The 15,846-nt window shown below is 35.6% G+C and overlaps 1 protein-coding gene across 3 annotated transcripts in view; it reads right to left on the reverse strand.

The window, feature by feature from the left end:
- Positions 1 to 15,846, reverse strand: part of LOC123557632 (vascular endothelial growth factor receptor 1-like) — an 81,570-nt gene that overhangs the window by 35,856 nt on the left and 29,868 nt on the right. For all 3 annotated transcript variants that reach the window (XM_045349229.2, XM_045349228.2, XM_045349230.2), the window contains exon 2: positions 3,315 to 3,529. In XM_045349229.2, coding sequence (XP_045205164.2) covers positions 3,315 to 3,529 — 215 coding nt within the window. The remainder of the gene's footprint in view (positions 1 to 3,314; positions 3,530 to 15,846) is intronic.

The raw sequence follows: 15,846 nt of genomic DNA on the forward strand, positions 1-15,846 counted from the left end.
TGTTTTAAAATCCAGCTTGGCAGCTTCACTTTTATTGAAATTTTATAGGAAAGTTCAAAGACTACAAATTGCCAATTAAAATTAAGAAAGCACTGTTATCTTATGCAATAAGATACATGAACAAGAGCTGTTGAAGGACAGCAATGCTTGACTATTCAAAAGCCTCCTTACTAAATTGAAGTTAAAATAATGAAAACATAGACATAAACAAGTACAAAAGGGGGAACAATTTTGAGTCACCAAATTCAAATCTTAGTTTGCAATAGTGCACGTCAGGGATATTTGACTGTTATCAAAAACTTTAACCAAAAAATTCCGAGTTAAAAAGGGACATAACTCTGTCAAAATTCAAATCAGAGTTATGGGGATTATTTCTCCTGGTGTAGACTTTGACAGTAAATAACTATTTCAAGTTTCAATTCAAAAGCTTTGATAGCAACAGAGATATCTGACTTTATCAAAAACTTTAACTAACAGCGACACCGATGCAGACGGAGACACCGATGCCAGGGCGAATGGCTTTACTTTCTCTTCGAAAAGTTGAGATAACAAGAGGGCCATGAAGGCCCTGTATCGCTCACCTGACCTATTGACCTAAAGATCATCAGATAGTTTCATTAAGATATGGTCATAAATGTGGCCTCTAAAGTGTTAACTAACTTTTCCTTTGATCTGACCTGGTGACCTAGTTTTTGACCCCATATGACCCAGATTCGAACTTGACCTAAAGATCATCAAGGTTAACATTCTGACTAAGTTTCATGAAGATACAGTCATAAATGTGGCCTCCAGAGTGCTTACAAGCTTTTCTTGACCTGGTGACCTAGTTTCTAAACCCACATGACCCAGATTCGAACCTGACCTAAAGATCATCAAGCTTAACATTCTGACTAAGTTTCATGAAGATACAGTCATAAATGTGGCCTCTAGAGTGTTAACAAGCTTTTCCTTTGATTTGACCTGGTGACCTAGTTTTTGACCCCACCTGTCCCAGATTTGAATATGACCTATAGATCATCAAGTTTAACATTCTGACCAAGTTTCATTAAGATATAGTCATAAATGCGGCCTCTAGAGTGTTAACTAGCTTTTCCTATAAGAAATGTTTCTTTTCAAATATCACACAATTTTCATTTCTATTTTCAAGAAAGATGTAATACCAAACATATTGCCAAGTTTCATTGTGAAATTTCGAGTTTTTAGAGAAATATAGACATTTAATAGAAGCCACCCCCTACCAATTTACTGGGCTAATTTTTGGCCCTATGGCCCTTTTTTTGTATATTTTGGTAAAAGTTTCACTCGTTTGCATTATTTTTCACTTGGATTCTGAAATATCATTCATTCCGTCATGAATAAGACCCAAAAGGATGCATTTTGTGCATTTTCTGACATTCTGGAGACAAAATATTGGCTTTTTAATCCCAGAAATCGCTGCTGAATAGGCGCATCTACTCAAAATATGGTCAAAATTCAAAATTATTCAAATTTCACTATTATTTTGCATTGAAAACACCCTTTTATATCATAAACAACCGATCTATGACTATTAAGACTAATTGCGATGTGTTTCGAGAAAGTCTTATTTAAGCTCTTATAGGTTAAAGGTCAGTAATTCAAATCCTTCTTTGTTTCATATAAAAAACGACAACTTCAGGTCGTCTTTACTTATCTTTAGAGAACATCACTTTTTCCTACACCTATTTTTCATGAAAGTTCTATCACAAATTAACGAAAAAATGAAAAGAAAATAGGGGGTTATGTAGTTCCTAGTGAAATGCCAGTCAGTTGTGGTCTGCTACCCTAAAAATGGCGCATATTTACTCTCGTCCGCGCAATAAACACCTACTTCCGGTTTCGATCTGCAAAACTTGCCATGTGGGGTGTATGAAGATGAAAACCGTCTCATTTCATGTAGAATGTCTTCTAGTAGTGAAAAACGGTGATTAAGGCACTCGTTCTACATGAATTTGCGCAAGAAATTGGAAAATTAGGATCTATTTATTATGGACTTCTTTCGACTACACCATGGAAGTACATTTTCGACCGAATTACTGACCTTATTCCTAAAACTGATTTGACCTGGTGACCTAGTTTTTGACCCTACATGACCCAGATTTAAACTGGACTTTGAGATCATCATGAGTAACATTCTGACCAAGTTTCATTAAGATATACCATAAATGTGGCCTCTACAGTGTTAACAAGCTTTTCCTTTGATTTGACCTAGTGACCTAGTTTTTGATCCCAGATGACCCAATATCGAACTCATCCAAGATTTTATTGAGGGTAACATTCTGACCAAGTTTCATTAAGATTGGGCCAAAATTGTGACTTCTAGAGTGTTAACAAGCTTTTCCTTTGATTTGACCTAGTTTTTGACCCCAGATAACCCAATATCGAACTCATCCAAGATTTTATTGAGGGTCACATTCTGACCAAGTTTCATTAAGATTGGGCCAAAATTGTGACCTCTAGAGTGTTAACAAGCTTTTCCTTTGATTTGACCTGGTGACCTAGTTTTTGACCCAAAATGACCCAATATCGAACTCGTCCAAGATTTTTATGAGGGTAACATTCTGACCAAGTTTCATTAAGATTAGGCCAAAATTGTGACCTCTAGAGTGTTAACAGCCAAATTGTTGACGACGGATGGACGACTGACAACGGACGACGGACACAGGGCGATCACAAAAGCTCACCTTGAGCGAGCACTTCATGCTCAGGTGAGCTAAAAATTGACAAACAATCCTGTAACAAAAAATATGATTCATTACAAAAAATATGATTCAAACTTTAGTTTGCAATAGCTGTCACAGATACATCCCACTGCTGCAACATTATATTCATTATCTTTAAAAAGCTGCACTTTCTGGGCAATTACTATCAATTCAACCTGATTAAAGTGCGACAGACAAACATTTTTTTGAAAGCTGAAACTTTTATTATCAAAATTTTTATGGGAAACTCTCCTAAAAGTAGAGAATCATTCCATCCCATCAGTAAAGAGCTGTAAAATTATAAAACTGAGTAAGGAGACCAGTCTCAGATTGCACACTTGTCACTGGTGGATTCAAAGATGATGCTAACTAACAACCATTTATATGCAATTACATGTGCATACTTGAGTAGTTTTCAAATTCAGCTATCTTGCAAGGGACACTGAGCCCCAAGGCTGTAAAACTTGATTTTCTAAACCTGCTGAGGCTAAAAACTACTGTAACTGACTGGTTGCTTGTGAGCACAAATTTGAAATTGACCAATGGCAAGGCAGGATTCCAAGTCTGGTCTTAAAATTAATTCTCTATACTTACAATAACATCTTCTCCCTGAACCACAACCCATTCTGCTGGTAGACTACTATAACAGGTCACATTTAGACTATCACCAGCTTTCTCTGTACTTTTCTCACCCGGTATAGCATACTTCCCTGCAGTCAGAACAACTTCACCACTCAAAATGTCTATTGAGGAGTTACTGAACTTGATTATAGGTTTGTCTTTCTTCCATAAGTTTTGTGCCGCTGGCTCTGAAAAAAAACCCCATTAACTCTTGGTTATTTTACAGTTCCGCTTAAAAACAACAAATAGTGAAACTGAAATATAATATCATATTCTCTGACAAGGCCTTAAAAGGACCATGAGTACTGGATTACTGACACACAGTGCTTGACATAACCATAATCATCACTGTGTATAAGACAGCTAACGTCTGGTCTAAGCTGATGCACAAAATGGTACAAATGCAATTTTTCAGAAAGGCAATGGCTATACATGTCCATTTACTGCACACCAAAACCAAAGTTCTAACCTGGCTGTCAAGGTGTCAGTTTCAGAAAATACTTTATAAGTCTGATTACATTATGTTAATTGATGACTGGACATCTTGAACAGAACCTAGGCTTTTGTTCACCTAAAAAACAGAGCACATTGTGGCTGATGATGACTTGGGGCAATGAGGTAATAACTGTTATTGACAAAATTTTGTAACAATTTCATCAACAGAGTAGCCAGTCATTTGAGAGATGGTTTGCAGGCATCAGCTGATTAAACAGGTATGTTACATTCTGACATCATAAATAAAGCTAATCTAGTGTTTGATATCCATTTGGCTAACAGAATTGTGATACATTTTTAATTAAGCAGAATTATTGTTGAGATGACATGGCAGTCTGAAAGACCGCTATATCCGCCGCCACTGTTATGGATAGTGGCTCAAACCTTTGACCTTGAGTTGTGACCTTGACCTTAAGCCAACATGGCTGACTTATGGGTTCTGCACATCATCTTGATGAGGTGATCACTCATGGCGGGTGATTAAAAAATGAATTAAGTCCATGACTTGGGTTGACTTGTGCCTGACAAATCACAGAACTTTTGACTGAATATAAAGTCATCCTTGGCATTTGTTGACTGGCTTAATCAAGAGGACTTTTAACACACTAAATCTTACAACGTAATAATAATAGCATCGACAACACAAGCTTGAAAAAAAACAACAGTAATTATTGTATGTAACTGACAGAAAGAGTAGCCTTCTGTTCCTCTTAAATTGACAAGTTTTTTTGTGAAGATGATAGAAGCTGACAAGGTGAGTCTGTGAAAGCCTGTTGAAGAAGACATCTTATCAGGTAATTCTCTGAACTCCAGTCAGCAACAAGCAATTTCTGTCTACAATAATTGGCTTGACCTCACAAGTGGAAGTCTACTTTTTGTTTTCCCGTGTTGTTGGGGTTTTTTTGCCAGGCCAAATTGCGGCGAAGGTACAGTGACGGAAGTGATACTACGATGACATGATAGTGATGGGAAGATGCTACGACAGCATGATCAGGAAGACGCCCGGGGATCGAACTCACAACCCCTCGATCCGTAGATCTGCATTCTCCCTATTGATCTAAGCAGTCGGGTTATATATACAATAATGATATAATTATATAATTGCACAAAACATGTATGTATTTCATTGTCTACAATTTATAAATTGCTCTCAAAACAAAAGGCTTGTTTTTTTAAACTTTAATATAGATTTGAGTATTTGACCAGAAAATTTCAAACAATTAACTAAATTCAATTCACTTTTTTATCTCCCTTTAGTTAGTTAAACTTTGTAAATTCATTTAAAACTTTGAAAAAAAAAAGATTTTCTGACAGCAGAATTTTAATGATATCCAGTTGGATGATAGGTTTATCCCATGGGACCAATACATGGATCTTGAATTTGGGACTTAAATTCACATTTGGTAACAAACAAAAAAATGATGACAAAGTCTACCAGAAGGTTTGAAAGATTATCATAAAACTGAGCTGTGAGACTTAAAAGCCTTAGCCATGCTAATTCTAGCAATTTTGATGAGAAAAAGTCTGAAAATCATCTGATAACAAACAGTCTTATATATTTACCCTCATCTAACAAATTTATAGCATAATATTTACACTTCATAATATTTACACAAACAAGGCTCTATTCAGGTACAGTGAACTGAAAACGTATCCTGGAGGGGAGAAAATGCAGAAAAAATATTACAGAAAACTGCGAATAATTATTTAATCAGAATTTCTCTGCTCTGTATTTTGAGCAGACAGAAATTTCTGTTGGAAACTCTCCAGCTCCTGTTGAATCATAAAAACTAGAAATTATCATGTTTATGTAGTAAGGATGTTTCAAATAATCCATTCTGGAGTATCCACCATAATTTCTTTAAGCCTAGAAGATTAATGGCAAACTGCTGGTGTAGAGCGTTTTATAATATCATTGCACTGTGTTTGTTCTTTTTTGTCTGCAGGTGAATTTCCCCGGATTAAAATCAATACAACAGGAAACCCTATAAACTGGATTACCCTGAAAATTGGGGAAGACCTCCAAATAAAAAAAAACTGTTTACGTTCATAAAAAAAGTCCTTCTATCACAAACAACCTGTAAATCTTTAACAACTGTCTTACACCGAAACAAATTCCTTCAATGGAAAATAACCCCTCCAAACTAACCAGAGCCCCTTCAAGACTGAAGTTTTCCACTGGTCCCGAGGTTGAGAGTGTATATACATTTTAAAAAATAAATAGAGCTTATAGTATGTGCCTTCGTTGGATACCATTAAACAGTCAGGTGATAATTAACCCAGTAAAATTAAGCCAAAAACATGCTTCTTCACTTAAAAGATTGTAACGTTATAATGAAATATGATTTTTACGTTACATGTAAATGAACAAATTCATAAAGTTTAAGGCTATAAACAAAAATAAAACTCATCTTTAATTAAATCTGAACTACCTGTACATAGAATGAACAATATAAGACTTGTTTTGACAGTTAATGTTATACAGAGACTTTTTAGTACATTAACCCTTAGCCTGCTGCAGGCGAATTTAACAGCCTTTGCAAACAGCTTGGAACCAGATCAGACGCCGATTAAATCGGCGTCTGATCAGGTTCCAAGCTGTTTGCTACTCTGACAATATTTCTTCCAATTTTGGAGCAAATTGAATGAACTTTACATTTTTAGCAGACGACATTTCCAGCAGACGACAATTTATCTAGCATGCTAAAGGTTAATATCAAAATAACTTTTTCCTAGTTTGCAATAGATAAGTGAAATGTATCAAAGCCTGGTGTTCCTCATACTGAATCAAAGCAGTTAAAGGGCCAAAGGTTAAAAAATTTATGTTCTTCAAACAAGTCTGAAACCTCCGGCATCTGATTGGCTGTCGCTAAGCACAATCTTGAAACTGACCAATGGCTTCTAAGAACCCATTCTGTCACTATAGTCTCCAAACTCAGTTCAAATACTTCAGGTCTTTGATAAATTTTTTTAAGGTCTATGTATCAATATAACAGTGTATCAAATTCACTATTCTCTCAAGCCTACATTAAATAACCGTAAATGCTGCAAATGGACCACCTAATCAAATTTAAAATACCTGAAAAACCTTTTAATTGCATGTTTAGCGCCGAAACGGCGCCAGGTAAATTCAATGTCAATATTCCAAAAACCCAGATGTAGCCTATTTCTGGGGAGGGATAAATTTCTTTAACAGAGCTGGGATTGTTTGCATGCATATTATAGGTAGCTCAAGATATGATGCTATTTTGAAATTGCAAAAAACCTTTCAACATCGGCTTGTAACAAATTCCTCTCAGTTGTGAACAACTTTTCTCTCACAACTATGCTAATGTTTTTTCTCAGAAATTACGATGTCTGACTATTCTTTAACAGTTTATGGTAGATTCTAGGCTATAGATAATTACCACAATGGTTTATAATTCTAAAATAAGTTGTTAATTGTAGTTCAGGTCGGTTCCCTCAGTCCAAAAAGAGTTAAAACACTAGGAATTCCTAATTATGTCATAATTAATGCAGCATAGTTACAAACCGACATAATTGTCTTATATTAATAGCCTACATTCCTGAAGTTAAAACTTATTCCAATAGCAGTCTGAGAAAACAAGGCATCAACAACTTCAACATACAACTTTTTTTTTTACAAATGTTCAATTGATAGCACCATACCACTGAATCCACAGCAAGGCAACATGGCAAAAAAATTGTCTTCTTTCGTTGACCACAGTATACTGTTAATAGGTTAATTTTCATGTAGGCTTATTCTTGCATACCGCAGACTGGGATTTCTTGTGATTTCACCGGTGCTTAAAATCAGGGTGTAAGATGACTCTACATCTGTATAGTAGATTTGTGTAGTAATAACTACGTTTTACGTAAAACAGGGTAAAAATCAAATACCTTGATAGTTTCTCTTTGTTCCTTATAACAGATTTCTCGATTCAAAACACCATTTAACAAAAAAAACCACAAAAACATAATGTTGCATTGCAGATGATAAAACAAAACCAGCCTATTGCGTTGTTTTCATCTTTGTAACATCATGACGTACTTCTTGTTTACGAACTTAAAGTTCCCGCGCTTTGTTAATACGCTACTATAAGAAAAAAGTGCTATAAGAAAATAATTTGTTTGAATTTATTTTTACTATTTATTGTTGTACATGGCAAGCAAAAAAAGATTCTGTCACTGGTGGTAGACGATATATCCGGCTCTCGGGTAACTGTTTAAGTGGTAACTCGGCAGAGCCTCGTTACTGCCATAAACAGTTATCAGAGAGCCAGATATTCCCATCTGCACTTACCACCAGTGAAAGAATCTTATCATATTTAACCGTTACCTTGCTAACTTTCTATAATGAACTTGTCCATCTTTCAATTTGGACAGTACCATAAACTGTTAAAAGCAGTGCTTACCAAAAAGATACTGACTGAATGGCGAACAGTGCAGATCTTGGTCAGACTGCATGGATGTGCAGGCTGATCATCATCTACACTGGTCGTAAAAGGCAGAATCAATTGTGTCGAGCATGATGAGGGTTAATGCTTTCATGGTTTAAGCAGACTTATTCGTGGACATGGTGGTGCTAGGAAACGTGAGTATTTGTGTTTTAGGTCACGCTGCAGATTAATACTCATGAATATTTTGAATTCGCAAATAGCATGATTTGCAAATATTAGCAGATATAAAACTATTGTGAATAAAACCAAATCTACAGTATTAAATTTTAAAAGTTAGATTTTAATAATAACGATTTAGAGATGATTCATAAGATCTCACAGGTCTCCTATACGGAATTCACTTTTTTTTCCCAGCTCACTGTAAAACCTCATTCAACCTTTATAGTTTGTTAGCAGAGATTTTTTTCTGTTAAAAGAGATTTTTTCTGCCACAATAATAAATTTCCTGATCCTAGTAAATTATAATCAAGTCTTTAATCAAAGACTGCGTAAAGAATTTGTCCTATCAAATTGTACATTCTACAAAATTCTGACATCTGCAAAATATACCAGTGTGATAAAAAATCAAATATAAAGATAATTTGAAATTTAGATACCTTAAACTGAAATTTAAAACTCTAAAATCTAAAAACTGGATTTTAATGTGACCTACTACTTCGTTTATAGTGCTGCCTCTTCTTGCAGTGAATATTTCTTAAACATTTTTGAAACGGAACATAGGAATTCAATATTTACAAAAGCTCTTTTGGATGCCAAGTAAAATAAACAAGAGCGCCGCCAAGTGGGGCAATATACGCCCGAAGGGTTACATCAGAGGATGGGAGCAAAATTTAAAGAACTTGACTGTTGAAGCCCAAAGGACAGGAACGACAAAAAGTCCACACAAAAATTCTTACCAGGTAAAGTTACGTCAAAATACATCTAAAATTTGGATGTACCATCCATGTTGTACCACAGAAAAGTGGTCTCAGTTTTTCCCTAGGGCTAATAATAAAAAAGTTTCAAAATAAGCTATTTATAGTAATAAAAAAGGGAAGTAATTCAAAAAAAAATTATTGTAAGAGAACAAAAAGGGATCTGCCAAATAAAAACAAGAGCACTGCAATGCAGAGCAATATACACAAAGCAAAGTCATATATGACATTTGACCCCTAAGTGTGACCTTGACCTTGAAGCAAGTCATCCAAAACATGCGCTATGCACGTCATCTCAGTGTGGTGAACATTTGTGCCAATTTTCTTTGAAATCATTCAAGCAGTTCAAGAGTTACAGAGCGGACACAAAACATACTCATATGACCTTTCACTCCTAAGTGTGACCTTGAACTTTAAGCTAGTCATCCAAAACAAGCCCTCTGCACGTGGTCTCAGTGTGGTGAACATTTATGCCAAGTTTCTTTGAAATCCTTCAAGCAGTTCAAGAGTTACAGAGCGGACACGAAACACACTCATATGACCTTTGACCCCTAAGTGTGACCTTGACCTTGAAATGATACATCCAAAACATGTGCTCTGCACGTCGTCTTGGTGTAGTGAACATTTGTGTCAAGTTTTTTTGAAATCCTTCAAGGGATTCAAGAGTTACAGAGCGGACACGAAATTGCTAACGGACGGACGGATAGACGGACACCGGGACCATAACATAATACGTCCCTTTGGGCGTATAAAAATAAAGGGGGATAATATTTAAAATGAAGTAGTTATGGTTCTTAGATTATACACTTCTCATTTATGTCCCATATCTTTGTAATATTTGTTTCAATAAATAAAAAAACAAGTAAAGAAGAGTTACAGTTCTTTTACACTGCATTTTCTCTTGTGTGAAGATTCAACAAAAACCCCTTAATTAGTTCTGGAATTTTTCTCCAGACAAAATTTTAATGTGTTACAGACAGACAGATGCATGCGCTCACAAAAACAGAGCCGATCACCATTTTCGCCTTTACCATTATTAGGGATAACTTTTTTCTGAAGCTTCTGTCTCAGCTGATTTGCTATCCCTGACCGACTCATACATCCGCAACACAACAATATCATGAACAACTTGTACAATTATTAACAATTATACTGCAATGCCTGATGACAGAACTAAATGAAACACCCATGACCAGAACAATTGGTATATTAATACAGATGAAAACCAAATGCAGATTGCACACTATGTCTCACTAAGCCCTTGAAACAATGCTTTATTCTCCAGACATGGGATTAATCTTCTCCAGTTTCTACAAGATGTTTTTTTTCCTATCAAAATCTACCAGAATAGACTGACATGAATCCATTATATAATGAAATACGCCCATATCATCAACAACATTTTATCACTGCTGCTAAATCATTATACTGTGAGTCTGCCTTTACCAATAGTCTGAATTCAAAAGTTTACCTTCATAAGTCTGCCTAACTTCATTTTTTGATGCAGAAAGGCTGTCCTGGTCCCACTGATATAAAGCTGAGTTTAGACTTTGCCTTCTGATTGGTTGATTAAGAGTTTAATCTTAAAACTGACTAATGGTACACTGGTGCATTTTGACAATCTCTTGATTTATGACCTTGGACTATTAAAGGATCACCGAGACTTTAATACTCACATCTACTACACAAGAAGTAATGGCATAATACCATTTATAACCTTGGACTAAGGATAAACGAGACCTACTACACAAGAAGTCATGGCATAATACCATTTATAACCTTGGACTAAGGATCACCGAGACTTTAATACTCACATCTACTACACAAGAAAGTCATGGCGTAATACCATTTATAACCTTGGACTAAGGATCACCGAGACTTTAATACTCGCATCTACTACACAAGAAAGTCATGGCATAATACCATTTATAACCTTGGACTAAGGATAAACGAGACCTACTACACAAGAAGTCATGGCATAATACCATTTATAACCTTGGACTAAGGATCACCGAGACTTTAATACTCACATCTACTACACAAGAAAGTCATGGCATAATACCATTTATAACCTTGGACTAAGGATAAACGAGACCTACTACACAAGAAGTCATGGCATAATACCATTTATAACCTTGGACTAAGGATCACCGAGACTTTAATACTCACATCTACTACACAAGAAAATCATGACATAATACCATTTATAACCTTGGACTAAGGATAAACGAGACCTACTACACAAGAAGTCATGGCATAATGCCATTTATAACCTTGGACTAAGGGTAAGAGAGACCTACTATACAAGAAGTCATGGCATAATACCATTTATAACCTTGGACTAAGGATCACCGAGACTTTAATACTCACATCTACTACACAAGAAAGTCATGGCATAATACCATTTATAACCTTGGACTAAGGATAAAAGAGACCTACTACACAAGAAAGTCATGGCATAATACCATTTATAACCTTGGACTAACTATCACAAAGACTTTACGGTAGTTCTGCACACCTACTTCACAAGAATTTATGTCACCTTGGACAAAGAAGCCACTCAGGGTTCTTTTTGATACTTTAGCACAAACCTATGACCAAGCCACAAGCCACCTGAAAGAGTTCCTTATGTATAATGACACAGACTTTCATTAACTCAAAGCTCAAACTGAAAAAGAACAATTGGAAGCAAACTGCTACCCTTGGAGACTCAATTCTAACAATCTACAACTAATGAAATCTTAAACAGTATTTGGTTAAATGGACTTCAATCAGTCTGTTCAATACAACAAAAAATTTGAAACAGACACTGAACTTTTGACATACTCACCTAAAAATCAAAGCATAATTATGCTTAAAGTGTCTGCCACAGTAAGATGATCCGGTTTCTATTGATAAATTCAAACTTCAATACAACATTCCTTTATTTAAACAAGCACCTAGACAGAGCCAAACCACTAAAACCACAAACACTGCAATCAAAACTTGCATATTAAACATCATTAAGTATAGGATAGAGGCTATGAGGTGAAATCCTCAGCACTAGGAAACTGAAAAGGAGGGTGCAAAAAGGAGGCAGAGCAGCAATCAACCACAGCTTCTTAATGCGAGAGAATTCTCCTCGTAGCCTCTATCTGACTAAGTGTTCTCCTTACTTTTTCTACATAGATCTGAATTTTTCTTTATTAATTATAACTCTTCATGGTGGAGCAGCTGATCAATATGTACATGCTGCACATGCTTAATTATTTTCTGGACCCCTGTGACATGCATTTTCTTTCTTCAGTGCAGACAACTATAAAAATTATTTATCACATTAGAAATATGAGCTGCGTCATGAGAAAACCAACAAAGTGCCTTTGCAACCAGCATGGATCCAGACCAGCAGTCTGTTCAGGATCCATGCTGTTCGCTAACGGTTTCTCTAATTGCATTAGGCTTTGAAAGCGAACAGCATGGATCCTGACCAGAATGCGCAGGCTGGTCTGGATCCATGCTGGTCGCAAAGGCACTATGTTGGTTTTCTCATGGTGCAGTTCATATAAAAAATATTGTTTTGATAAATCAGTATATCGCACTTGTGTAATGATTTCTACAAAAAAAATTCTTTTTGTGGCAACTAATGTAAGCTACACCTTGTCAACTAAACAATAGAACTATTGATGGGCTATCTCCTAATCTTTTTTATCAAAATGGATCTAGGTGTCATGTCTGCATGTCTATAATCAAAGTTTAAGCAATAATGAAACTTATCCTACAATATAATTATACTTCATTCACAGTATCAGTATTTAAAAGCTTTCTGGAAATTCAACCAATCATAACTGTCTTTCTCTTTTCTGCAAATACATAATTATGGGAGGATCTTTTTTTTTTAAAAACTGACCAATCAAAAACTACTGTTCCTATTTCAATTTGAATACTCTTCAAACTCCTCAATGATCTGTATCAAGGAAAAGCTTGAATATTAAAGATCAAGCAATTCAAGTGCACTTATTACACTCTGCTGTTGACCCGTGTATAGGATAGCTGCCTTTTACTTTAAGGGCCGGAAACCACTCTAGATGTCACAGTTACGTTCAACATGTAATTATCATTTGTTTAAGAGCACTTAGCTCAGTAGCCTACAAACATTTTTGTTTAATTATTCATAACTGTAAGTACCATATCATGTTATAATCCTTAATAAATAACTGCCACTTTACTCATTGTTTTTAGGCTATATATCTTTTAATTGTCAATAATAAAGAGAAGACAAAATCTGTTCATGTTCTTGATAACAATGACAAGATTACGAGAATAAAACTCCTTTTTTATAAGGAATGTTTTCGATCATTTTGGAGAACAGACTCTCCAACATCAGGATCTTTTCTGAATTATCCTCAAGTGCACAGGAAATCTTAAATAAATGATTACCATAAATAGCAACTTCCGCTATTCAACTTTCACTAAGGTTTAACAAAAGAAACAAGAAACCACTGACGATATAAATGAAGTTTGAAAATACTAAATACATGCAATGATGTAAGAGATACTGCTAAAATTAATGACGACATGACATGTGATATACATGTATAACAATGTACACAATTTTTAACCTTTAGCCTGCTAGCGGAGAGTTTTTCTGCCTTTGCGACCAGTGCAGACCAAGATTAGCCTGCACAGATGTGCAGGCTAATCTTGGTCTGCACTGTTCGCTATTCAGTCAGTAAATTTTCAGTCAAAACCCCTTGATTAATAAATGGTATAGCCCAAATTGAAGGATGGACCAGTCCATTTTAGAAATTTGGCAGGGTAAAGGTTAAGAGGTTTGTGAAAGAATTGTCTGCAATTTAAGCTAAAATAGCAATGAGTAGAATATAGCCTAAGCATTTAAGCAAGTTAATCCATATAAAAATCATATTGTTTTTTGTTTTTTTAAAGTTTTCAAATAATACAGATCAATAAATACCCCCACCCATACCAGTTGAATTTACGATTCTACAAGCAAAAACAGCAGCTCTATGAAGTTTTTAGTTCAATGAACTATTTTGTTTTACACCGAAATTCATAACAAAGGAACATGACGAAAAGCATCCATCATCAATCTTTTTATCAGCGATATCTTCCAGAAGTAACTAAACCAGAGAGGCCAACACCTTGAAATCATGACAACAAAATCATCCACAATCAAACCCTGCAAAACAACAACAGAAATCATAATTTTCCATCCAGTCAGATTTTGTGTTGTTTTTTTTGTATGTGTTGTTTTTTTTTATACATAAATTCGCAGACACTGATAAACAGGGTGTACTGAAGTGCAAAATAAACCCGAATAATCACGATATTTTCTTCTAGAAACAGTTGGCTATCAAAGAGCTGTCATTTCTTGCTGACAGTTAAATGATTTTGTATTCCTACCAAATATTAGGACGTATTACTTCAAAATGCAGTTGTAAGATCAGTCCCAGAATGCAAGCTTGCCATTGGATTGAATTTCCAACTGTTTTGAAACAGATCTTGAAACTCAGTTTTACAGACTTGCAAGGCCCTGGTTTTTCACTTCAGTGCAGGAAAGTGAGTTCTCTATTAACACAACTGCCTCTGAGACACTTCATTTTTCTATACATCCATTTCCAAAACAAGAGGGCCATGATGGCCCTATATCGCTCACCAGAGTTGATCTGGCCAACTGACCTAGTTTTTGACCCCACATGACCCAGTTTCAAACTTGACCTAGAAATCATCAAGACAAACATTCTGACCAAGTTTCATGAAGTCATAAATCTGGCCTCAAAAGTGTATCAAGTTTTTCATGTGACTTGAGCATGTGACCTAGTTTTTGATCCCACATGACCAAGATTGGAACTTGATCTAGGGATCATCAAGATAAACATTCTGACCAAGTTTCATGAAGACAGGGTCATAAATGTGGTCTCAAGAGTGTTAACAAGTTTTTCCTTTGAACTGACCTAGTGACCTAGTTTCTGACCCCACATGACCCAATTTTAAGCTTGGCATAGAGCTCATTAAGATAAACATTCTGACCAAGTTTCATGAATATAGGGTCATAAATGTGGCCTCTAGAGTGTTAACAAACTTTTCCTTTTATTTGATCAGGTGTCCTAGTTTTTGACTCCAAATGATCAAGATATAAAACTGACCTAAAGGCCATCAGGACATACATTCTGACCAAGTCTCATGAAAATAGGGTCATAAATATGACCTCTAGAGTGTTAACAAGCTTTTCCTTCGATTTGATTGAATGACCTAGTTTTTGACCCAACATGACTCAGATTCAAACCTGACCTAGAGGTCATCAAGCGAAACAATCTGACCAATTCTCATGTGTTTCAAACTTAAAATGTGGTTTGTAAAGTGCTAACAAGATTTTCCTTTGATCTGACCTCATGACCTAGATTTTGACTCCATAGGATCCAGTTTCAAACTTGACCTAGAGATCATCAATACAAACATTCTGACCATGTTTCATAAAAATAGGGTCATAAATGTGGCCTCTAGAGTGTTAACAAGCTTATAGGAGATAGTATGTCCTACGTAGGAGATACTTAAAGTCCTACACAGGAGATACTAAGTCCTACATAGGAGATACCAAGTCCTTAGTACGGAGGAAATAGTAAGTAGTACTGTCTATAT

The sequence above is a fragment of the Mercenaria mercenaria genome, chromosome 5, assembly GCF_021730395.1.
Source record: "Mercenaria mercenaria strain notata chromosome 5, MADL_Memer_1, whole genome shotgun sequence".
In the NCBI taxonomy this organism is placed as follows: domain Eukaryota; kingdom Metazoa; phylum Mollusca; class Bivalvia; order Venerida; family Veneridae; genus Mercenaria; species Mercenaria mercenaria.